Source organism: Branchiostoma lanceolatum, chromosome 1 (genome assembly GCF_035083965.1).
Source record: "Branchiostoma lanceolatum isolate klBraLanc5 chromosome 1, klBraLanc5.hap2, whole genome shotgun sequence".
NCBI classification, from domain to species: domain Eukaryota; kingdom Metazoa; phylum Chordata; class Leptocardii; order Amphioxiformes; family Branchiostomatidae; genus Branchiostoma; species Branchiostoma lanceolatum.
Window position 1 is genome coordinate 5,825,826 of NC_089722.1, and position 25,186 is coordinate 5,851,011.

General features: G+C 38.3%; 2 protein-coding genes across 2 annotated transcripts; one reads left to right on the forward strand and one right to left on the reverse strand.

Moving 5' to 3' along the window:
* The first annotated feature begins 56 nt into the window (after nt 1–56).
* On the forward strand, nt 57–5,196 carry LOC136430902 (prefoldin subunit 3-like). Its single transcript, XM_066421984.1, has 6 exons — nt 57–177; nt 1,109–1,233; nt 1,364–1,430; nt 1,637–1,735; nt 3,952–4,090; nt 4,414–5,196. Exons 1-6 carry the CDS (start codon nt 124–126, stop codon nt 4,470–4,472), a joined length of 543 nt encoding a protein of 180 aa, XP_066278081.1. The 5' UTR covers nt 57–123; the 3' UTR covers nt 4,473–5,196.
* On the reverse strand, nt 4,853–24,352 carry LOC136430875 (chromodomain-helicase-DNA-binding protein 1-like). Its single transcript, XM_066421939.1, has 28 exons — nt 24,151–24,352; nt 23,829–23,941; nt 23,455–23,561; nt 22,918–23,032; nt 17,597–17,628; nt 16,640–16,721; nt 16,044–16,203; nt 15,396–15,487; nt 15,110–15,179; nt 14,835–14,936; nt 14,319–14,415; nt 13,865–13,938; nt 13,453–13,566; nt 13,006–13,120; nt 11,874–12,021; nt 11,343–11,529; nt 10,955–11,041; nt 10,766–10,824; nt 10,485–10,568; nt 10,112–10,191; nt 9,512–9,717; nt 8,946–9,044; nt 8,453–8,523; nt 7,970–8,084; nt 7,411–7,519; nt 6,700–6,906; nt 6,243–6,324; nt 4,853–5,697 (listed from the first exon to the last, which is right to left on the reverse strand). Exons 1-28 carry the CDS (start codon nt 24,245–24,247, stop codon nt 5,575–5,577), a joined length of 3,027 nt encoding a protein of 1,008 aa, XP_066278036.1. The 5' UTR covers nt 24,248–24,352; the 3' UTR covers nt 4,853–5,574.
* Between the last annotated feature and the right edge of the window lie 834 nt (nt 24,353–25,186).

Sequence of the window (25,186 nt, forward strand, 5' to 3'; positions counted from 1 at the left end):
ACAAATGATATATGTGTGACGTTTGAGACCAAATGATTGGCAGATTGGGGGATGTTTTCTTATGTTTTTGTTGAACGAGAGTTGGATGTAGGTCATGTGCCTTCACTACATTTTCCTTCCAAAATGGCGGCAGAGGACCAGAAAGCACATGGTGGCATCCCGCAGATGCGATTTGTGGTGAGTTTCCGCGTTTCTTCCAACATTGCAAAGTCTTAAATCTTTAGAGGAATCTCTAAGAAAATTTTGATGTGCGGTTTTGTGGAGTGTTTGCCGTGGTAAGGTTGTTGTGTGCAGTTGAAGTGAGCTCATCCCACCCCACCCCTATGTTCTTCATCAAATTTTATTTCCAACTTGTGACAGTGACATGCATATAAAAACGTGCATGCACTCTTTGGTCCCAGAAAATGACTTTGAATTTAGCTCAGTTGGTATGTATAGAAATGTAGAAGCTTTAACATGCATGCAGTGAATTTCAGTTTTATTTTTATTTAGAATTCTGAAATAAAATAATTTTCACAGTAATATTCATGAATTTTATAAGTTAGATTGACGGATGTAAGATGGATGATGGAGACAGTGTGGAAGGTGTAAGTTGTAAATTGTGACATGTTTGCAATGGATTTACACAACAAAACACTTATGGACATTGCTGTACAAATTATTGAGACAATGGTCGAGACGAGAACTGTTATTAACAACATTATGTTAACGAGTCACACTCACAGGCCTTCGCCTTTGACATATAAGTATTTTATTACTCACAACTCCTATCATTGTGCATGTGTACTCGGAAGTGTGAACGACCTTATTGTTTTAAGTTTGTGCCCTTTCTGGTAAGGAGAGAATAAGAGGTTTGCGGTGCTTTAATTTCCAGTTGAAACAATACACAGCACGTTGAGGCAGTGTGAGTTGTCACAGCAAAAACTGCAAACACAAAATTACTGCAGATGTTTCATGATCTACAGTACTTCCTACTTGCCATGCAATGATGAATTTCAGTCTCAATCTCATTGTCACAATTTGTGATACATGTACATACTGTTACATTAATCTGTATCTGTACATTAATCTGTTTCAAACTGTTGATTCCACTTCACCATGTCTACAGGAAGATGTGGATGCCTACATGAAGGAGCCAGAACATGAGAATGCAGAGAAGGTACTCCGCAAGCTGGACGAACAGTACCAGAAATACAAGTTCATGGAGTTCAACTTACAACAGAAGAAGACCAGGTAACACACATTGAAAAAATTCTGTAAAGAATTCGGTATAGCTAAATATAAAGGACAAAATCTCTTGTTTTGTGTGTTTCCTTAGAAAGAGAAAATCTATTCCTTAATTTTTGTTTTACTTCTCTTCCAGGTTGAAGGGGCAAATCCCAGAAATTAAGACAACTTTAGATATAATTCAGCATATGCAAAGCAGAAAGGTATGTGAAAGTGTTTTTCCCATGTTGAACCATGCATTCAAATTTCAACTCCAACTTTTAACGACAAATCATTTATGCATGATCAAAATGATACAATGTCTCTCTGAATAAAAGTAAAGACCCAGTAATAAGAATACAATTGTCAAATTGACAGTTTTTGTTTCACTGATTTTGAAAATGTCCATCTATCCCATGATGCCCTGCAGGGTTCCAGTGAACCAATGGAGACCAGTTTTATGATGTCAGACAATCTGTATGCAAAGGCGACCGTCCCTCCAACAGAGAAGGTCTGCCTTTGGCTGGGGGTAAGTACCAAATTTGGGCATGGTATTTCCTTATATGGGTGTTTGTATGTCAGGGTTGGAAATTCAAAGGTGTCCCAGTGGCCACAGACCACTAAAATCTAGGTAGGGACATCTCAAAAATTGCTTTGTGTTCGAAATAACCACCTGCAATCTGCAAACAGATTTTCAATTTTGCAGAATAAGAATTGAACAATCTGCAATTTTGCAGAATGAAAACAAGAGCTTTTAAAAAAAGCTGGCGTTTCGGCTACGTTTATGAGTGTGAATTGTCTTTTCCCTTTACTTGAAGTAAAATCTGCCAGAGAAATTCACTCAAGGGCTGTTGAGTCTATAAGAAAAATTGTCATTTTGGGAAATGAGTACTGTTTTAATAGAGAAAGGCAGATTGGGGAAAGCAATTTTGAAGTTACGTCACTTAACTTAAGTGCTTTTGAAAAAGCTGGTCTTGGCCTACAACTTGTACTTATTTGTAAAATGTACAATAGGCTCATTATAAAAGCTATCAATGTAATTATGTACATGGCACGCAATAAAACATAAAATTTAAAAAAGCACCATTGAATCATCAGCACTATGGTAATTAAGTGAAATAGAAGTTCATAACAGCTAAGGTTCTATCTAAAATGACTACCAAATGTCAAACAAATCAACAGCTACCTCATCCGTATTATTCTGGTTTCCGCATTTACAACATTTCTTCCTTATTTTCCTGGGTAATTTTGCTAAAATTCATGAAAATTCCCATAGTTTTGTGCCGAGCGGCGTCACTTTCCACGTCCGTGTTGTCTGAATGAAGTCGATACTGAACAATGGAGCATTTGCTACTGTAACAAAGGATCGCTGTTTTGCAAACAACATCAAGAGCCTCTGTTTACATCGGGGATAGAAGTTTAGTGGCGAGTGTTTTGCAAGAATCATCTTACCGCGCATAGGAGCCGCTGCACGGTATTTTCCATTACAATGAACAGAAAAATTCGAATGCCGGGTTTGGAATCTATGAAGTCCTGTTCATAAGACAAAGGCCTTGTATATATTAAATGAATATTTAAAAATAACAAATATAAAATATTTCTTTATTTATTAATGAAAAAATAAAAAAAATGATATTCATAAATATGATATTGATAGATTAATATAATATCAATATATATTTTTGATATTCAATATCTAAAAAGAAAAAAAATCCATGCACGGACACGAACCCGGATCTTCTGGGTCCGAAGTGCTACGCGTTGCCAGATGAGCTAAGCTGAAGTGTGTAACCCAGCACTCTGTACGTAATGCTATAACCTCACTACATGGTATCATTTATGTCGATTTTTGGTCGTTTTCTTGACTAAATCATTTTTTTTCTTCTGCAATCTTGTGGTATAGATGTAATATGGTCATTTTTCAGGATATCAAAGTCCGAAACCACAATGCAATGATATTTCCGAACAGTTGTAGCAGTTAGATGCTGTCGCCCTCCTATGTGTCATGCAAATCAAGCCTGCCTGAAATTTCTTGCTCACTTGCCATATAAGGCAACGGCTATACAAGAATTTTGGAATGTATTGCCATATAAGGTCATATGGTGTGCGACACAGTGTTGAAGCATCCTGCATGCATCAAAGCATCCTGCATGCATGCATCGAAGGTAAAAGCCAGGACATTGCGTTTCGGCGCGAAGGCGCCGAAACGCAAAAAAATTAAAAATTTTGCCTTTTCTATGGGCCATGGCTGTGATTTTTGTCACAGGTTGTGCAATATAATTACGCATCAGAACAATTATTCACACACATTATTTTTCCTGTTTCAAACTTTGCTTGTAAAAATCAAAGATAGAGTGAGAGAGTGAGAGAATAAAGAATTACAGCAATGTTGCAAAGCTAGATATGATGTAAATATTGGCATTATTGGGTTGAGAAGGTTGAAGTGCATGGAGGCTTGCGTCTCTGCAGAAAATATTTTCAAATTGCAGAACAAATTTTGACATTCTGCAATATTGCAGAACACTGAAAAAAATATTTCTACCATTGCTTTGATTCTTTTTTTCTTTTGTCCCAAACAAAGTCTCAATGTGTCAGCCCTTCAAGTGTTTCTCAGCATTTTTGTAGATCAAATTAGAGGTGCTGGTGAGTATAAACCAGATCAGTTTGTACTCAATTGATTTCCTTGCTGAGTCTTGGGTTCAGTGATATTTATATATGAGCCCTCAATGGTGTTCCACTCCCCAGGCCAATGTGATGTTGGAGTACAGCGTTGATGACGCGGCAGCCCTGCTGTCTAAGAACCACAATGCAGCCACCTCCAGCATGTCTCAGGTGGAGAAAGACCTGGAGTTCCTCAGGAACCAGTTGACTACCACAGAAGTCAGTATCCTTTGTACAAAAAGAGCTGCTTACTAACAGTACATGTACAGGTATGTTTGTACAACAAGCTAAGAGGAAAAGATAAGTCTGACTGTCACTTGGAAATGTATCTTGCATAACTTAAACCGTAAACGGTAAGTCGTGAACCTTGAACAGGGACATCAACGATACCAACACGGGGAACAAAGTCTTCACCATTGTGTTACTGTACATGTATTTTTTTTAATTTTTCAGAGCAAGAATAAGATGGATACCGGGTTATTTAAAGGTACAACAAGTATAGTCTTTGTTTTGCACAATACGTTTGTACCTTAACCATTTCCCCAGACATGGCCAGAGTTTTCAACTGGGATGTCAGAAGACGGCAGGCAGCAAAACTACCTTAACCCTTCTCATAGCACGAATACAAAACTGCGACTTATAATTTGCCTCAAAGAACCAGCATTCTGTGTGCGCCGTCACCTTTGTTTTCAGCACCAAGGATATACATAACATTGGCATTGATTTTTGTTTGTTTGTTTGTTTGTTTTAAACACATACCACCAAGTGCCTGACATACATTTTCTGTATGCTATTATTTCAGTGGGTTCATTTTGTCTCCCTGCCAAGGCAGCTTTTTGGCATCAACTTTGTTTAGTTCAGAGGGTTAGGCAGCAGGGTGAGGGTTAACTGAAAAGCTGTTTTTCTCACCTTTGGTAAATGATACTTGTCCAGGATGGCAGAATTATTGTTATTCTGTTTCTTTGATTGAGTAAGGTACACTATGTACATGGTGGAAAAGAGCTTTATTCCCTCAGCATTCAGACTGGGCAAGCAAAACAAAATTCACACATCTGGAACATCCTTCCAATCTTGCTGTTTCTAAGGATAGCTTTGTGCTCACTTTCAAGAATAAAAATTACAAAATTCAATACTGATAGCGATGTAAAGACAAGTGTGTGTGCTTGAAAAAAGTAATAGGGAAAATTTGTGTGGATGCACTTAACAATGCATAGCTATGACTTAGTATGCAACATGTTTGAATATACAATGTATTTAGTTGTTTTTTGTGTTTATTGGTGATTTGTTATGCAACATGGAACAAGCAAAAGTATGTACATACACCATGTATATATTTGGTTCTTTTCTACCTTTTTTGTTGTGTTTGTCACGAGTTGTCTTTAATATAATACTGACTATATTCTCATGATAAAGTAGTATTTTCATTTGACATCAGTTTTGGAAATTTCAATTTTCTAACAATTTCTTTGTTAAAATCTGTTCAACAACAATGGAGTTATCCACATACAATGTATATGTAACTTCATATATAAAACATCCAGAATCACATTTCAGGGCAAAATGCCGGCATCACATGAAAGAGGTATGTCGATAGACACTATAGACCGATCGATCCAATAGAAAATGCAAACATTTAACTGACATTCAGCCATTCCCAATCCAGTAATTGCCATGCTATCATTGGTTACTAGTAATTGTGACGGACAGTTAGGCTTGGTCTATTTTGTGGGGCTCCTCCGCAACTTTCCTTCCACGTGACAGGCACTCTTCCAGCCACCTGGTGCTCACAACAGCTGCCTCTGTACAGTCGGCCACCACCTGCTGCAGCACCTGCTTAGGGATAATGAATTCGGCAGCTGTCAGAATAGACATGGTGCAGCAGTGAAACAAAATGATATCTTTGAATGAAAGCTCATGTGTGTTGGTAGAGTACATATTGTGAAGTTTTGAGCTTTGATCCAACACAAAGAAGGGAACTCACCGGCATCTGAAGTTCCTTCTTTGTGTTGGATCAAAGCTCAAAACTTCACAAAATGATATCTTGGACACAAATCAAGAAGCCACATTTCTCAAAAGTGAACGCATCTGCTGGAATTGTGTGGGCATCAATTAATAAATGTGTGTGTTGGAAGCTAAAGGATATAATTTCTCTGTCTTGTGGTGTCGTATTCTTGATGAAAAGAATGATTACTAATAGCCAAAAAGCTAGCCTGTGTTACATATCTAGGGGACCATGCAATCAGTCTTAGCTGCTTTAGCTAGTTTGGATGAAAGTAAATACTGTAGGTACATTGTATATCTTAAATTCTGCATGTGAGGATGATGTTAAGTTTTGAGTATTACATACAGATGAGTACTATATCAGTGGTTCTCACCTGATCGTCTTCACTGCTGTGTGAACCCACCACCAAGTGGGTGGTTTCTTCTGTAGCTGATTCACAAACATCTCCGTCATAAGTAAGAAGGGTTAAGGAGAAAGGGAGGAATTGAAAAAGTCCTGTTTATCTGGCTCTTTATTATATATACATGGCTCTGAAGATCCACCCAAAAATGTGCAGAAAGAACTTGGATGTTGCAAAAAAAAAGGCAACTTGCAATTCTAGTTTTGCATGCTATTAAAATTGGGCTCAGTATCATGAATTATACATTGCAGGTAACAGAAAATGATATTATGAGCCTTGTTCTACATGTAGTTCGCATAGTTCGAAGCCAAGCCAAGAAATATATAGTTCCCCCCAATAATGATATGGCAGTCCAGCTTGCGTGATGGCCACAAATATACTTAAAAAGTCTCAGATTATCCAAAGACTTGTAGCTTCCTGAAAAGGATATGCCACAAGGTATCTTGCGTACTTCTTCCTCTGTTCATCTGTAACATCATGAAAGAACACCATCACACCCTGCATAAAATCTGGCAGTGAGCTCCCCTGAGTGGTATGGGAGGTACCAGTAGTTGTAGCTGTATGTTGAGAGGTGGAGGAACTTGCTCCTGTGGTCTTTGCAACAGCTTGCTTCTTGTTCCTTCTAGGGTAGTAGTAGCTACGGAAAAGTCAAGGATATAATGTACATGTATATAGACAGGACAAGTAGCTCACAAACTAACAGCAATTCTCGTACAACTGTACTTCCGCCACATTAAGAAAATGTTTTTGAATTTAAAGATATCTACTAATGCAGCATCAGTAATCCCCGTGGAACGCACACTTCAGATACATGTATCCAGGTGTTCAAGACATTCTTGAGAAGGCCTTGATAACATTGTTTTGTTAATGTTAGGGTACCACATAGAATTACACAATGTATGACAGTTGATGTTCAAAACTATACCTATATAGAATAGCATTTTCCACTTCATTACAAGTATAGTCTCCTTTTAAGTAAAATTTTGAACTTGACTCACAAAAGATGTCTCATCAGTACAACATGTATGTCTGGCGATCCAATCCTCCTTATTGATTACACCATGCAACAAACTGTATCAAACATACCCAACATAATGTCTATCTTCCCCAACATATTTAAGGTTAACAGATGAAAGGATACATGTGGGTGGGGATGCCCCTAGAGGACAGGTGTTTCCTTATGAGTCTCTCCGTGCCGTACCAGTTGAAGCCAGGTGTGTTGTACCCTATTCTGGGCAGGTGGACACTCGCTACATACAAATATACATGGAGATTAAAAAAATGTTTGCCTCTATGCTGTGACACAAGATATGAAACACAGCCTTTGTGTCACCTTAAAAGCGGGTCATAACTTTTATCTTGTAGCCATTTGAATAAAAATGAGTAAAGCAAACAAGGTGGTTTATGAGGTGGTTTTAAGTCACTGGCCAGTCGTTATGTCTCTAAGGTCATTAACGTTTATTATGTAGCCAATTTAAACTGACATTGTTAAAAAGTTGAAATCCCATAATTCCCACAAGTGTGCATAATTGGCCGATCGTTAATGCATAACTTTAGTCTTTGTAAACCATGCATATTATGACGTTATGGCAGGATAACCAATAGGAATGGAGCCTTGTGATTAGTCCACTCAGTCTGGCTAGATGTAAATGATGCTATTGTACATGTATAAAGTTACAATAACTGTTCAAGAGACTGACCTTTCATTCTCTTAGCTGCTGTGCATATCCTAACCAGTCCCTGGTTCAGGGCTGAGAGTTTGATCCCTGACAGCCTGTTGTTCCTGTCACGATTCTGAGCCACTATCAGGGCAACCTGTGGTCAAGTGGAACACAAAAGAACAGCACCACACACATTTTTAACATTAAAATGTTAAAGACAGAAAATAATGGTAAAGGGATCAAAATGCAACAATCCTTAGTCCTCATTTCTGTTATTACATTTCACGGTAGAAGGGGAAAAGATTATTTCACTGCTTTTATTCTTGCAGTGGAAACGACAGTAGTACAAAAAGTGGAATACAAAACAAATTTGCAGAGTTATGATTTTGTTGAAACTTTCTGAGAAAACCACAAAAATTCAAACACTGGGACTATTTCAAGATTTACAGTTATATACTACATAATTCTTTACTCTATACTAAGTTTTTGAATTCAACAAAACTGCAGAAAAGGGGAAGTTACCATGTCGCTGCCCTTGGTTCTACTTTCTTTATCATCAACGGCGATCAGGTGGGCATCTCCAAGAGCAAGATCTGTCATGGAGGAAAATCAACAACTGTTTAAACTGTCTAGACAGGATATTGGAGTTCTCTTTTACACAACCAGTAAAGTCTCTCATCTGCTTACATTTTGATGTCTTCCTCAGAGATTCTGACTGGAGTGCTGCTTCTGCCGCTATATGCAGCCAATGTTTTACTGGTTGTGTAAAAAAATACAGTATCCTATGTTTTTTAACAACCTCATGTAGTTATTTTTGGACGTCTAGTCCAATGTATTCCATATCTTGCAAGTCGTGACATGTACACTTTTTAAATGGTAAGATTCTACTTTTTTTTCTACTTTTCCTACATTTAATTGAGTTGTTCCTGTCCAATTATCCTTAGCATGCAATCCTGTATTCTAGAGGCATTCCACATTGCAACCTGTACGTTTAGATAACTGTAGTTTCAGACACCTTTCATCTTGCCAGCTAACTCATACTGCATCTCAGGCTGTGATGACCTGGCTGACAGTGCTGAGAACAGGCCCCCCTGGCCCCAGGACCCCGAGTCATCTGTACAAATTTGAACACAAGCATCAAACATATCGTAAGTCTCAACTACAAAATCATTATGGTGATGGCAAATACATGTGTATATTTGACAAACCTGTTACTAATAGTTTACTGGACTCTTTAAAATTTGTTTAGTTTTGTTTGCATTGTTACATTCCGTCAGTGAAAGAAGCAGACAAATTGGTTAACAAGGGATTTATCATATTTCTCTCCCTATATTCTGTTTTGGGGAAAGCTTTGGATAAATGTATTTTTACTCATTCATGAAATGCAAAATGTAGTTGAAGAAACTGAAAGAAATAGACACATAACACAGCTAACACAATAATAATTTAATAATAAAGTGTAGTTTAAATCTGTGACACAAAAAGCTGGTTAAAGTATCAGTTGTCATAAAAATCAATGGCTAGAATAAAGACTTATCCTATGTAGAATTTGGTAAGATTTTAGTAATAAGAGAAACTGACCGACACAGTGAACAATGATGGCATCCTGGTCCCCTGTACACTGTGGATGGGTAACATCTCCCATAATGTAGTTAATGGCCCTTCTGTCAACATCCTCATCTTCATCATCATCTGTAACCATGGAAACCTCATCATCACTCTCCTCCTCGTCTATTTCCATGGCAATATTGCAGGTAGTGTAACCATGTGACTTCCACTTGGCTTCCCTGTTATAAAGGGGAGTGAGTCAACAGATTTACAGTTAGAATTATCCAGCATACATGTAGTCATTTGTCAGGTCGTTCGGCGTAATACAACTAGCCGCTGCTGCGCCGTGTGCCTGCGAAGCTGGTGTGTTACGCCGAATGGCGATTATACCGGCTATATAGATACAGATACAGATTTTGAAATACAAAAACCTGTAGCACATTTAAAGCTTTGTTGATAAGCCATTTAAAAGCTCTGATATGCAGTTAACAGTTATACACAGTACATCTATCTATGCAAACAGTATTACAACAAGTCTTAAAGACAAACATTTAAAAAGAATACTCAAAATATCTTATACATAGCTACTGATTTTCAAATCAAGCCAAGTAGAATATTGTAATGTAGTGCCACCTCCTCTCTTTCTTCTCTTGCGCTCTTCTCACTTCTTCTTCCTCCTTCAGCTTGGCTCTCTTGGCAGCTGCTTCCTCTCTCTGTAGGGAACAAAGTATACGAATGATAGAAAGATGAATAATTTACCCCAAAAGAAATCCAATCTCAATTCAATCAGATTGAATTCATCATAACATACAATTAATACTGACTTTGGATTATACAAATCTTTGAGGTACGGAGTGTGCCATAATAAGTTGTAGCAATCTTTTTCTTTAACCAAACAAAGATTTAGGTTTCAGTAGGAAATGATAATGCAAGTCCCATCTACTCAACAAAGACTTTTTGTCCGTCTGTATTTTTCTTGATATTTTACAGCTCTGTTCATACGTACCTTTTTTCTTCTCTCTTCTTGCTCCTCGGGGGTCAGTTGTTTCCTCTTACGTGTGGGAAGGGCTGCCAGGTTGACCAAGGGAGGCTGAATATTACAAGAAAAAAACACCTAATTTTAAAAACAGGACAGCTATTCAAATTTATTCTAAAGGTTTTGAAAACTTAAGTAGTCAGCAAAGCAACATGCAGTGAAAATCATAGATAATTCCTACACAACAAAAATTCATAAAGGTTTTAAATATGAAAACTAAGTTTGGGACATTCTATGTAACTAAGCAGTACCTTTTTCCTTCTGGGCCTGCTCTCCTCTGACAGTGAATCCTCTTCAATGGCAGCTTGCACTGTTAAGAAATTTACATTTGTCTTGAGTGTCATCTAATCTTAAGTATCATGTATCATATAAAGTTGCTAATAGAAGGAAAAATTAATAGAAAAGCTGCAAAAGCCATTATCAAATATCAGGAATAATACCTGCTACAAGAGTCTCAAATGCCTTCAGATCGTCAGCACTCGGTTCTTTGGAGTAGTCCTTTCCTTCAAACACATACATGTTGTGGGCTGCGGTAGGAAAATTCAAAAGGAAAGCAATGATTAGGAGCATGTTTTCAAAATATCAGCATTCAACAATTACTGTCAATCACTTTCTTCGACATCTAACCCTGACATAAAAAGTTTGGAAACACACTTTTGTGCACTAAGCAGCATGACTGAACTTGTGAGTGGATCAAAAAAATGTTGAAATTTCTCTGCCTATGTCAAACACTTAACATGTACATCTACATGCATTGGCAAAGAAATTTTGGCAAAAAGAAGAAATGTTGGCAATTTTCTTATTTCAAGTGGTTTAATTATCAATTACCAGCTTCATCTTCCTCCTCCTCTTCATCATCCTGCTCCTCCTGGGAGGCAGGAGTGACTTCCTCCACCACCCAGTTGCCATGGCGACTAGCCCCCAGCATGGTCTCCGGGTCCGCATTACCCAGACTCTCCAAAGTCTCGTCTGACTCAAACAGTCTGTCCAGTCCAAACTTCAGGATGTCAGAGAGCTGGGGTGGGAGAATAATAATCTTTCATCAATTCAGTTCAGTTCATTGTCAGTGAGGTGACAGTGGTTACACGAGGGAAAACGCAGAGTTGGGCGACTACACACTCCTATATTGACAATGATCGAAAGAGACACTGGTCTCACAGGCTCTGCGTTGGTGTCCGCCAGGAAGGAAAAAGTACTGGAAAAACTTTATCTAGTATAACTCTCCAGAGTTATCTGGATGTAAGATGATGATCATAATGAGATGACATCAGTATCTCCACAAGTCATCAAATACACTTAATATGCGATATATATATAAAAAAAGGAGACTTCTAAAACTTTAACATGGTTTATCTTCACCTGTGTTCCATTGTCTGCTACAGAGTTCAGACCCGAGAGTTGACCCCCCTCGATGACACTGTTAGTCAACTTCAACTTGGCCTCCGCCCTCTTCAGAATGATCTCTTCCACCGTGCTGCGACCAATCAGCCGTATGATCTTTACAGGCCTTGAGAGAAACAATTTTGAACAAAAGCCATGCACAATGTAGAATATACGTTAAGATGTCTTATGAAAGCTATAAAGTTTGAAATGACCCACTGAAATGCAAATAGGGACACCACCATGATGGTTAGCACCGGCATGCTTCATTTATATGGATTCTACTGAGCAAAAACACTCAACACAACACACAACGAAAATTTGCACTTCAAAGTTAGGACAAATAAAAAAGGGTATGCCTAAACACCTCACCCGACCTCATCCGAGTGTAAAATGCAGTGTATATGGGGTAGGGACATTATTTGACATTCCGGATACGTTAAATATGCAATTATGAATGCAAAACAAGCAGCAAACTCTAAGTATTTACCAGTTTTTATAAGAAAAGGGAGGTCAAGACAGCCGGCGCAATTGACTACACACTACGTGCGTGTATTCGAGGCTGAAAAACACTTTGTGTGCAGTTACTGTGTACAGTTACTGTGTACAGTTATTAAGAGTTAATTGTGATGAAAGGGTAATTAGTACCCACCGTCTTATCGTCCTGTCGGACAAAAATAAATAAAAAAAGGTATGAAGAACTTCCCCATGTAGACCCCATTAGTGGCATGATCCAATATGGCGGCCAGAAATCTTCTATCTTGAAAACGAGCGGAGTAACCTATAAAAACTGGTAAATACTTAGAGTATGCTGCTTGTTTTGCATTCATGATTGCATATTCAACGTATTCAGAACGTCAAATAATGTCCCTACCCCGTATACACTGCATTTTAGACTCAGATGAGGTCGGGTGAGGTCGGATGAGGTCGGGTGATGTGTTTAGGCATACCGATAAAAAAGCTGACAATACCACTGATCACTTCAGTTCAATAAATGAAAAGAAGTACCAAATAGAGGTTGATGACAATGAAATACAATGTAATAGTACATGCACTTCTGCTACAGTATGTGATGTACATGTACTGACACAGTACAAGGACGTCACCTGACCTGGTCTGACCAATCCTGTGAGCCCTTGCAGCGGCCTGCAGGTCGTTCTGTGGGTTGTAGTCACTGTCCATGAAGATGACGGTGTCAGCTGAGACCAGGTTTAACCCCTGTCCACCTAAGGAAGGGTAGTTGCACCTTGTAAAAACTGCATGTTAACATAGCTTTAGCAATCTTAAAATGGAAAGTTAAGAAAGTTAATAGGGGACTGATGTGGGAAAAAACCTAGATCAAACTTACAAGAAAAATGAAAAATTATCGTGCAATTAAAAATCTAATAAATCTGCTGAACAAAAAAAGGGACAATATTTGTATTCACCACTACTGTAGTCTGTATAGTTTCAAATCGGAAGTATACAGGTCATGCACCTTGTTTTGAGGTTAATTTTACATACTAGTACAACCATTTATCATTGCAAAGAATTCACAATGTATTTCCAAACAGCCTACCTGCCCTTGTACTGAGGAGAAATACAAACACATCGTCTTGTTGGTTGAAGTTCTGTATGGCCAGATATCTCTCTTCTCCTCTCACTGAGCCATCTAGTCTCTCATAGCTGTAACCTAGTAAAAGTAACAAGATATTGTTGATTATCAAAAGAAATCAATTTATTCACCATTTTCAAAAAGCACTGTTGACTCTTATAATTCTGGTAGGTATCCTAACACCATCACATTAAAAAAGTGTTATCAAGGCCTCAAGAATAAGTTGAACTCCTAGATATCAAAAGTGTGCATACATGTACATGTACTGTGCACTTATTTTCTACCTTTTTGCATTCTAAGACTTGGTTTTCTTTTGTCTGTCTTATGTCATTATGGTACTGTTGAGATTATAAAAGAAGACTGAAGTATGTTTTACCTCTGTAGCCCAGATAGTCCTGAAGGATGTCCAGAACTCTGGTCATCTGAGAGAACACCAAAACTTTGTGGCCTCTGGAAATATGGAAAATACAGTAAATTGTAAATATAAATATTTGATGGCACATCTTACAGCTGATTTTGTTTTACATTTGCTCCTGGACAAGTGGGGCAAAAACAATTTAGCTGGAGACAGCCCTGGTGAATACCCATTTGGTTTTGTCCTTAGTGCTGAAATGCTATTCTAACCAAGAACAATATTGTTGCAAATGGCTTTCAAGAAGCTAGTTACAATATTCTGTAATTAGAATATTTGCATCTATCTCCTTTGAATTATTTTATATTGAATATATTAACTAAGTTGACATCATATTAAGACAAAGGTAAAGGAACTGAATATCTGTTACACCAAATGAAAAGGTTTAGTTGATAAGAATATCAAACAGTGTCTTTACTTTTTCTTGAGGTATGACAGAAGCTGGTCCAGCAGAAAGAGTTTCCCACTAGCTTCAATCAGGTGTTCTCCCAGTTCAAATGGTTCTGGTTCAACACCTGAAATGCAAAATCATTATCCGTCAACACATTCACATAAAATATGCACATTTCCACAGAAAATAGCATTGGCAGCCCAGAACATAAAGGTCTAATGCCCTGCTTTTCCTTGGTGCATATGGTGACATAAGGCCCACTTGTTTCCAATAACCACTGAATATACCACCGAGCGTAGACATAAACCAGTGGCAGTTGGCTGGCCAATGGTATGATGATCACAGCCTCATGATTAAATTCAAATGCAGCATCCTAATTGGTCAACCGCTTCTGGCTATATGATACTGTAAAATGTGGGCTACACCAAAGCAACTGATTTAATTTTATATGATCAACTCTAAAGTCAGTGTTTTGCTCTTTAAGTTGATGTGTTTTGAAAAACATTAAAGGAAAAGCCATGCATAGAAATGGAATTACCATACCATCGAACAAGTAGGGGTGGTTGACACACTTTCTTAGCTGCATCAATATGTTCATCAGGCGAGTTTTGGACGGACCTGGACCATAAGTAGTCTGGAAGGCATCTGTAAAAATGGACATAGAGGAAAAACATCAACACTTCTGCCCCAAATGAAAAGTTCAGCGATAGTCACTTTTTTTCAACTTCAAACTTAAGATACAGTGAATACAACATGTACCTCCTTTCCCATTCTACCACAAAATTAGGTCCCTGGGAAAATAAATGAATGTACAGTACCTATGTCCTTCATCAGAATAGCCTTGTAGTACTTCTTCTGTAGACTTGTCAGACCATGGTACAGGATCACCTGTGGAAAATAGTCCACCCAATAATACTGCAATCAATACAACAGCTGAATACAAACATGCAAAACAAAGGAACCTTTGTCTTCCATTGACTACAGCAATAGTAAGAAACCTTAAACCGTGTGGCAATCAAGTATGGCATTTCCTCCTTTTTAATAAATAGCTGGATAGACAAGGGACAGGTGAAAGTGAAAGGTCAACTGAAACTGGACACTGACCTCTGACTTCTTTGGCAGGTCCTTGATGACCTCTGACTTGACCCTCCTCAGCAGGAACGGCTGCAGCACTGTGTGAAGCTCCTGTCTCACACCTGTGTTACAGATTACAGTAAACCTTTGTACTGCATCTCCAGACAGATTGATTCGATCCATTCACACCAGGAAGGACCCCTACTCTTTTCTATAAGTATGGTGGGTTCTTTTAATGCTTGAGGTGTGGCTCCTCAAACACGGGACCTCTATTTACCGTCCTATCCGAGGGATGTCCCTAGCCAAAGCTGTACATGTGTAGGTAGAACTAGGTACTCAATTTCACCTGAGCGAAGTGAAGAAATTGGTATAAAGTGACTTTCCTAAGGGTACAACGTCAACGGGACAAATCAGGGGACCCAGGATTGAGACAAACACAGTCACCCTACCTCTATGCCACCGCAATGCCACTAAACTATGGTAAAAGAAGGCAATTGCAGCAGAATTTCTATTTGACAACTGGTGGATCATTAGAAAACAGTTAATTTCAGCACAGGGGGAGTGACATATGCTGCATTTGCTCACAAACGTTGACTTTCTGGTCATACACAAATGTACATGTACTTTCATACACATAAGAGTAGAATTCAAATTGGTGACAACATTTCTACCACTTACTGGAGCTGTCATTGTCCACTGCACTGTATCTGTCTACAAAGTCCTCCATGTAGTGTTGCTTGAAGAGGGAGGGAGCCACAAAGTGTAGAAGAGAGAAGAGCTCCTCCATATTGTTCTGGACTGGAGTCCCGGTCAGCAATAGGTGGTAGTGGATGGTGAACTGGACAGGATGAAATGTTGTTTGATTGAATAATCTACTATGTTTTTAAGATGTATAATGTTGTTTGGCTGAATAATCTGGAAGGTGTTAAGATGCAATGCTGTTAGACTGAACAATCTGCTATGTTTCAAAGATGTAATGTTGTTACACTGAATGATCTACTATGCTTTTAAGATGTAATGATCTTAACTGAATAATCTGCTACTACTAGAATGCTTTTGAAATATACTGTTGCTTGACAGAATAATCTGCTATCTTTTTAAGTTGTAATGTTACACCACAGAATAATCTGCTATGTTCTAGGTCCATCATGTTACCTCCCTCAATGCCAATCAACCCTATGCCAAATACAGTACAAATTTGTTGCAAACATGGAGGTTAATTTTGCAAATAAAGGTACCTTAGCAGCATTGTGGTTAATCTAGTGTTGTCTTACCTCCTGGAGAGTCTGATGGAGGAGAGAGTTCTGGTTCTTCAGCCTGTGAGCCTCGTCCACAACAAGAGCCTGCCACTCAAACCTATGCAATCATAACAATTGGTGAGGAGAGTTTTCCTGATACAGTCAAACTTGTCCATCCAACCAACTCTATCCTACAACCAACTCTTGTCAACAACCACATTCAGACAGTCCCGTCCCATTTTACATAGTAAGTGAACTCTTTCAAGCAACCAACTGCAGGCTTCAACCAGCAACCACTTCCTCATGGGCCTCAGGGGTCATAATGTGCAGATTTTACACTCCATTCAACAACAAAATAATTGACAGCGGCAATCAGTCCAGCGAGCATTTCAATAAAAGATTCTACAGTCGACGGCAAGCTTGTGTTTATGTAGCAACAAATGTAGAACAAAGTGAATTCAAATGTAGCAACAAATGTAGAACAATGGAGACACGAATCTCAATGTAAACATTCATTGTAAGTACAACAAAGGTTTTGTACACGTACCCGAAAAATCTTGTTATGTTAACGTTTATTGGCAATGTAATCGACAGTGCATTGTAGTCTTGTAGACAACAACAGTTTAGTTTGTTTTTTCTTGTATATACTGTATTTCTTCACTTGTCTTGTAATTTTATATGCATAACAGGCAGATAAGTGCTATACGTGCGAAGTATTTATGCAGCCACATTTATGCCCACAAAATCAGCAAACCGACCCAAGTTTTATCCAACAGCCAACTCCAGTCAACAACCACATTTCCTTGGTCCCTTGACTGGTTGTTGGATGCAAGTTTGACTGTACAATGATGTGATACAAATGGTGTGTGCATTTCATCTCAATCAAACTGTCTTAATCAATACTCCTGAAGGTCAAATAACAAATTTACGTTTCAGACAAAGATAATTCAGTATGGCTGTTTTTTCTAGCTACTGTATCGACGGAACACTTACTTCCTGAGGAATGATTCATCCTTCAGGCATATCTGGAAAGACAATCAGACGTTTCAGTTGATTGTTAGTATGGTTATATATGTAACGTGGGGTCCCATAACTTCAAACGTAAATTTACGAGTTCGACATCGCATTGCACCAGTGTCGGTTGTCTGAAAAGTGTTGCGTTTTGACGAATGATAAATTAGAATGGCGGTGTTTAAGGATTTTCCGTTGTCGAGTTAATTTTACACCGTCCATGCACGATTCACACTATAATCTCAGTCGGTAAAACCAGAAAAATGTTGTTATGAATATAGCGTTCCACATCGTTCCATTCTAATCAGGGTACCGTAACTTCGACATACAAATACCTTTGTCTCTCCTTAATTTGTCGGCACGATTTTCAGTAAACAGACAGAGGCACAGCAAGTGACCAGAAAGTACGCGGCAAATCTCCCTTGTTTTTTCAGTCAATTCGGTACAAAGTGACGACTTATTTTAAACAACAGCATCAGTTATTTTTAGATCTCTCTATTCATGGTTTTCTAGATTTTTGTTTTGAGCAAGCAATGAGAAATCGCCATTTACATTCAATGAACTTCGTGTTTATGCATTCAGAGATCACCGACCCGTGCCGCCCACATCATAGCAAAGCGGCCTATCAATTTTAATCAACATGCGGGGTTAGGTTACACGTTTGCAACATCAATGCGTTTGCTGGTGGAACCATGTGCAAGCCTGCCGACGGGAACTTATCAAATGCAAGTTTATCTGACGTGTTTCAAACTAGATTAATAAGATTTGCGGTTTCGGAGCCTCACTAGCTCGTACGTGATTTAGAGAGGGGGACCGTGAAACGTCAACACTGTAGCATCACATTCGAATCGTGGTTAACGGAATGGCCGTGACGTAAAGGGGGGAGGGCGTTCGAAGCCGCGGTTATTTTGTTATTTAAGACAAGTTTAATCGCGACATAAACTAACAAACACCTACTCTCATCTCCCAAATAAACGTACCGGTACGTTTATTTTTTTCAGCCTCAAAATCCACCCAGTACGTTCTTATTTTGGACAGTACGTTTATTATTTTTTTGAAAATCAGAGTTTTGCTAACCAGGGATCCCATTGAAATTGAAAGTTTGGGTTTTCCTGCCCATATTTCCCCGGCATTTTTGCTCATAATTCGCTATTTTTCGGCCAAGCGGCGTTGATTTCCCTGCCGCTATGACCCACCCTTTGTGAAATCCCGGCGTGGAACTCGTAACGTATCGGTCGATCTCTATGACACTACAAAGTCAACGTTGTTATTGGGAGAAAATAAGACGCCACACTGACGTTTTGAAATGCAATTCTTTTTGTATAAACAACTTGGACAGTCTCTGTTTACATCGTAAACTAAAGCACGCTGATCAGAAAAAATATACATGCCAGCGGCGCAGTGTTTCAAGTAAATTTCTCTACTCACGTGAGATACAGTCCTTCCCAAAATGAAAATATAAAAACAACACCACAAAAAAACAGTGTCTTAGCATCAAAAAACTGTGTAATTACTTTCAATATATATCAAAACATTTCAATCCTACCACAAACATGGAAATTTAGCGCTTGGAGAATCGCCACAGTATTAGTAAAGTGAGTAACGCATTGGACGTCAGTGACTCTGGCCGTGGGAACGCTTTGTCATGGAAGAGCTCACTTCGAAGAAGGGGAAACAACTCTTTTTTATGTACAAATAAAACTCCTTTCCCTTGGTCAGAAATGTGTTTTGCATTTTTACAAAGAGAATTTTAATATCAAAGTCTATATATAAAATTGAATTGCAATCTAGTCACCGTTATTATCACTTAAAAATGCTTTAGAAAAGATCACCCCTCTACAGAAAGAATACCAGAGCTTTCTCGGAATATGGGTGAAACTTTCTGTTACTCTCATCTCCCAAATAAACATACCCCCTGGAATAAACATACCCCCTGGACAAATCTTCAAAATCTAATAAACGTACCCCCTGGAATAAACATACCCCCCGGAAATTGACCAAATTTACAGATAAACTGTGTCCATGCTACTTCTGTCTGAGGGAAAGAAGATGATTAGCAGGTTCTCTTTATTCATTTATTGACTATTTATGCCTGTCTGAGGACCATACCAATTAAGTGTATAACTATTGAACAGAATAACTGTACACATCTTGTTCAAATTATAATATTATTTGCCACTTCAAAAAGATATACTGTAGTAGCAATGTTGAAAAAAATTGGGCATAGGTTCCCCGCTATGACCCCTAACCGGGGGCCAACGGTGCTTCAAATTCAACAAGTTAAAATGTACATGATCATTGATACATGCATTTTCTGCTTGGAACTTGAAGCAAGTAAATTGTTGTATATACTGACATATAATCAAAACATGAAAAGTAGTCGCCAAACTTCTCAGTTCACTTGGATGGGCAACACTTTGAAAGTCTACTCTTTTTCTATACAAATGTATCAACATTTATAAGAAGATGAACAGAAAATTACAATATCCTGAATATATTGTCATCACAGGTATTACTTATATTTTGTAAAAGTCATGATAGAGAAAAGGAAGACTATGACAATCACATCATTTTTTTCACATGTATATGATGTAACTATTTGTCTTTCCCAACTTGCCATTTATCTTCTATGCCTTCCATATAGAAACATAGATTTGTAAACATTACATGCTACAAATCATTGTGTTGTGTCAAGAACATTTAATATCTTGTTATATAATGTTCTTGGCTTTTGTTGTTACAATCCAAATAATTTAAAATCTAAAAATACCCTTGTATGTATCATTTTGAGAAACCTCCTGAAGGCTTGTTACAATGTTGCCACAAACTACAGGGTTCTCATGTTACATGAAAGGGTGAGCTATAGACAGTGGTGGCGCCACAGACAGAAAGGGGCGGGGCTAACAGAACGTACACTCATGTTCTTAGAAACCTCCGGCATTCTTTCTGTAGGGGGGTGATCTGTTTTCAAGCATTTTTCAGTGATAAAAATGGTGACTAGATTGCAACAATTTTTTTATATAGACTAAGGTATTTAAAGAATTTTTGTAAAACTGCAAAATACATTTCTGACAAAGGCAAAGGAGTTTTATTTGTAGATCAAAAAGACTTGTTTCCCCTTCTTGAAAGTGAGATCTTCCAAAACAAAACATTCCCACGGACTGTCACTGCTGGGTGCGTTACTGTGGCGCTTTTCGAAGGGCAAAATTTTCATGTTTGCCGGTAGGATTGAAATGTTTTGATATACTTTCAAAGTAATGATAAAGTTTTTGATCCTAAGACACGTTTTTTTGTGGTGTTATTTTTATATCATTTTGGGAAAGACTGTATCTCACGTGAGTAGAGTAATGTATTACATGCGTAACGTTACTTGAAACACTTTGCGCCGCTGACAGATATTGGTTTCTGGTCAGCATGCTTTGGTTTACGATGTTATGAGACTGCTAAAGTTGTTCATATAAAAAGAACTGCATTTCAAAACGTCAGTGTGGCGTCTTATGTTTGCCCAATAACAACGTTGACTTTGAAGTGTTATAGAGATCGACCGATACGTTACGAGTTCCGCCAGGATTTCACAAAGACCGGGTCATAGCGGCAGGGAAATCAACGCGGCTTGGCCGGAAAATAATGAATTATGAGCAAAAATGACGGGGAAATATTGGCAGGAAAACCCAAACTTTGAATTTTAAGAGGATCCCAGGTTAGCAAAACTCAAATTTTCAAAAAAATGATAAACGTACCGTCCAAAATAAGAACGTACTGGGTGGATTTTGAGGCTGAAAAAAATAAACGTACCGGTACGTTTATTTGGGAGATGAGAGTAGCCCCGCCTCTTTCTGTCTGCGGCGCCGCTGTGTCTAGCTCAACTTTTCATGTGTAACATGAGAACCTTGTGCTTTGTGGCAACATTGGAAAAGGCATGAGGTTTCTCACAAATTTGTTGACAATTTAGTTTCTCAAAATTAATGTTTTTTTGCTACATACAAGGGTGATTTGTGGATTTTAAATCATTTGGATTGCAACAACAAAAACCAGAACATTATATAATATTGTCCTTGATATAATATGATGTCCTTGACACAACACAATAATTTGTGGCATGTTATGTTTACAAATCGTAAAGTTTACAAATCTATATTTCTATATGCAATGCATATAAGATAAAAGGAAAATAGGGAAAGATAAAAAGTTACATTATATACATGTCATAGTTCTTCCTTTTTCTCTATGGCTTTTACAAATAAGTAATAACTTACCTGTGATGACCATATATTCAGGATATTGAAATCTTCTGTTCATGTTCTAAATGTTGATACATTTGTTTAAAAACAAAGAGTAGACTTTGAAAGTGCTGCCCATCCAAGTGAACTGAGCAGTTTGGCGACTACTTGTCGTGTTTTGATTTTATGTCAGTATATACAACAATTTTCCTTGATCACTTGCTTCAAGTTCCAAGTAGAAAATGCATGTATCATGTATATTTTCACTTGTTGAATTTGAAAGCACCGTTGGCCCCCGGTTAGGGTTCATAGCGGAGATCCTATGCCTAATTTTTCAACATCACTACTATATTTTTTTTGAAGTGGCAAGCAAGAAGATGAACAAGATGTGTGCAGTTATTCTGTTCAATATTTATACACTTTACTGGTATGGTTCTCAGACAGGCATAAATGAATAAAGAGAGCCCACAGCTACCTTATCATCTTCTTTCCCTCGGACACAGTTTATCTGTAAATTTGGTTAATTTTCCGGGGGGTATGTTTATTCCGGGGGGTACGTTTATTAGATTTTGAAAATTTGTCCGGGGGGTATGTTTATTCCGGGGGGTATGTTTATTTGGGAGATGAGAGTACGTTTTTGTGTGTGTTTTGTATAGCTTTATGCCTCATGTGTAAAACAATAAAGTTTGCGTGCCGATTGTTGACTATTCTTTATGTAAGAGTTGCCATTACGCAATGAACTTGCGTCGAACGTAGCCATTGTTTGTAGCCAAATTTTCCTGGTGGCGCAAAAATCAGTTAACTTTACACAAATCCGTATTTCATTCAGACGACAGCTATATGCATGAACTTGGGCTCTCTGCGTTTTTATTCAGCACAGTGGATAGAAACAGACATGTCTCTCTTCTGCATAATAAGACAAAGTAAAACTAGTTCGAAGTTATGGTACTGTCAAACTTATGGGACCCCACGTTAGAACTTTAACAAACCTATAACAACATAAGAATTACATGTATGACAACATGAAGATGTACATAAATGCCAGTTAAGACAAATTTAAAATATCAAATCCTTTTTTTTCACCTCGTATGTAGACAGCAGAACATGGAAGTCCCTGTGTCTGCGGATGTAGTGCCGAATCTCCTGTCTCTTTTCCTTGTCTCCCACATACACTACTGCTTCCAGATCTAGAGAAAACCTTGGGAAGAAATAGTCATATCAGATAACAATTCTTTTACTGATAATTTTTGTAAATGTTTTCAATCAAACAATATTCGCATAATGCCATTCAAAATATATACTGTCAATGTAGAAATGTTCGCGGTGGTTTTATGTTCGTGGTTTTCACGGCTAACATTTCACCACGAACTCAAGACCACCGTGAACATTTTTGTCCAGTACTGACGCAGTATGTGACTATAGCGCTGCCGCAAACTTAAAACCACCGCAAAGTGCGCAAACACTCCATTTTTGCCTTAGCACAAAATAAAAACCACGCGAACTTAAATGCATTTACAGTATCAAAATGTCCACATAGGTTTTAAGACTGTACATAGCTTGTTCATGGTAGTTGTCAAACTTATCATTTTAGAGTAAATTCAGTGTCCATGATTTGAGTACCTCTTGAGTTCTTCTTCCCAGTTCCTGAGAACTGAGAGAGGACAGAGGATGAGGAATGGACCGCTCACATCCATACTTCCATGCAGGTGGGTCAGGAATGCAATGGTCTATGAAAATAAAAATCAATAAGAATAATGTATGAAATATGTCTACTAAACATCATTCTGCCTAGTCACATATGCCCACCAGCCAAAAAAAAACCAGTCTAAAGAGATCTCAAATCAACGTATATCTCAGCTTGTGCATATCTGGGGGTACAGCACTAGAAATCTCTCAAACACACTGTTTTTCTAAGTGTCTGATATGTAACCTGGCAAATTGTAAACCATAAAATTTGGCCTACTTAAGGATTAGACAGACTAGTACTGTCTCACCTGACAAGTCTTCCCAAGACCCATCTCGTCTCCTAGGATACAGCCATGGTTTCTATGGTAACGCTCGATGAGCCAGTTCACCCCATCCAGCTGATATGGGCGGAGGGTTATGTCTGAAAGGAATTATAGCACAGCATGGTAAACACCATAACAGGGTATTATGATGCTGTGAATCTTGCAATCTTCGCAGTCAGATTTTGCGTGGCAAAACGTGCGACACCACAAATATGCGTTCCGGTGTATCTACAACCGTGAACTTTAGAAAAATCCTGCCACGAAATGAAATACCCGCGAAAATATAAGAATCTACGGTAACCCTTACCTTTGAGTCCTGAACTTTCTAACTCCGCCGTGGACACGGGTTTAAACCCTGTATCTTCGTCATTTAGCCGGTTGATCTTACTCTGAAGTCTTTCCATGAGCTCTGTCCACCGCTCACACCACTGTCCAGCGAGCTCGTACGATGAAATGAGTTGTTTGGAGGCGAAAATCGCCTTTTGATCAGGCGGGCGTGTTGCTACTTGATAGTGTGACCTTTCAACTCTGAATATTGCACTCGACAAATAGGGGGTGTACCTTTCATTGTCTAATACTTTTGTAAGGTATCAGATGTCAAAGTACAATGCAAGATACATTCCTTCTACTAAAAAAACAAATTATTTCATGAAATTGAATTTTCTTTCAATCCACTTAATTGTTTACAGAAGATAGATAAGTGTCAAACAGTACTTTGGAATTTCCCATGTATGACGTCACTGTATAAGGCGGGCCATTCAAACATGTCCTCAATAATCTCCAAGCAGATGTTTGGTAGAAAATCGTAAATTCAATGCTTTCTGACGGGCCGGGCTTCTCGCCTTGGCAAGCAAATTTCACGGATGAAATCCATAAATACACTATTATTAATGGTGGCTGGCTGGTGGATAGCTGGCTATACTGAGAATATTATGTCATGTTGCGAGCAAAAAGGGAGATAGGAAAAGACCAAACAGCGTCCACGACTTAAGCTACATGCAATTCTAACATATATTACACGCGCTGTGAGGCAAGAAAAGTATAGTTTCTACAATTATAATCAATTTTGTACGGTTCCTACGATGTTCAATGTTGAGTACATGCATTCTACAATAATAAATGTTTCATTTTATAATATGTACAATAAACAGTATAAGAACATAACATTTATACAGAAGCATATTACATTTGATTTAATTACCGTTTGCATGTGTAGTATATGGTTTTAACTTGGTGGTATCCATCCATATTTTCCCTCCGTCTGTCTCTGGTGTATAGTGTTGGTGGTGCAATTTGATGGATACATGACTGACTGTTCGGAAGTCAACCCCCCTGAGGACGTG

Excerpts from the sequence above, each read along its gene's own strand:
- LOC136430875 (XM_066421939.1), bottom strand. The coding sequence starts at position 24,247 with ATGGAAAGACTTCAGAGTAAGATCAACCGGCTAAATGACGAAGATACA. Across the intron at positions 14,937-15,109 it reads TATTCTGATGAAGGACATAG|ATGCCTTCCAGACTACTTAT; the intron begins GTACTGTACATT and ends CCATTTTTACAG. Across the intron at positions 13,121-13,452 it reads TCTCCTCAGTACAAGGGCAG|GTGGACAGGGGTTAAACCTG; the intron begins GTAGGCTGTTTG and ends ACCCTTCCTTAG.
- LOC136430902 (XM_066421984.1), top strand. The coding sequence starts at position 124 with ATGGCGGCAGAGGACCAGAAAGCACATGGTGGCATCCCGCAGATGCGA. Across the intron at positions 1,431-1,636 it reads AGCATATGCAAAGCAGAAAG|GGTTCCAGTGAACCAATGGA; the intron begins GTATGTGAAAGT and ends GATGCCCTGCAG. Across the intron at positions 4,091-4,413 it reads GTTGACTACCACAGAAGTCA|ACATGGCCAGAGTTTTCAAC; the intron begins GTATCCTTTGTA and ends CCATTTCCCCAG.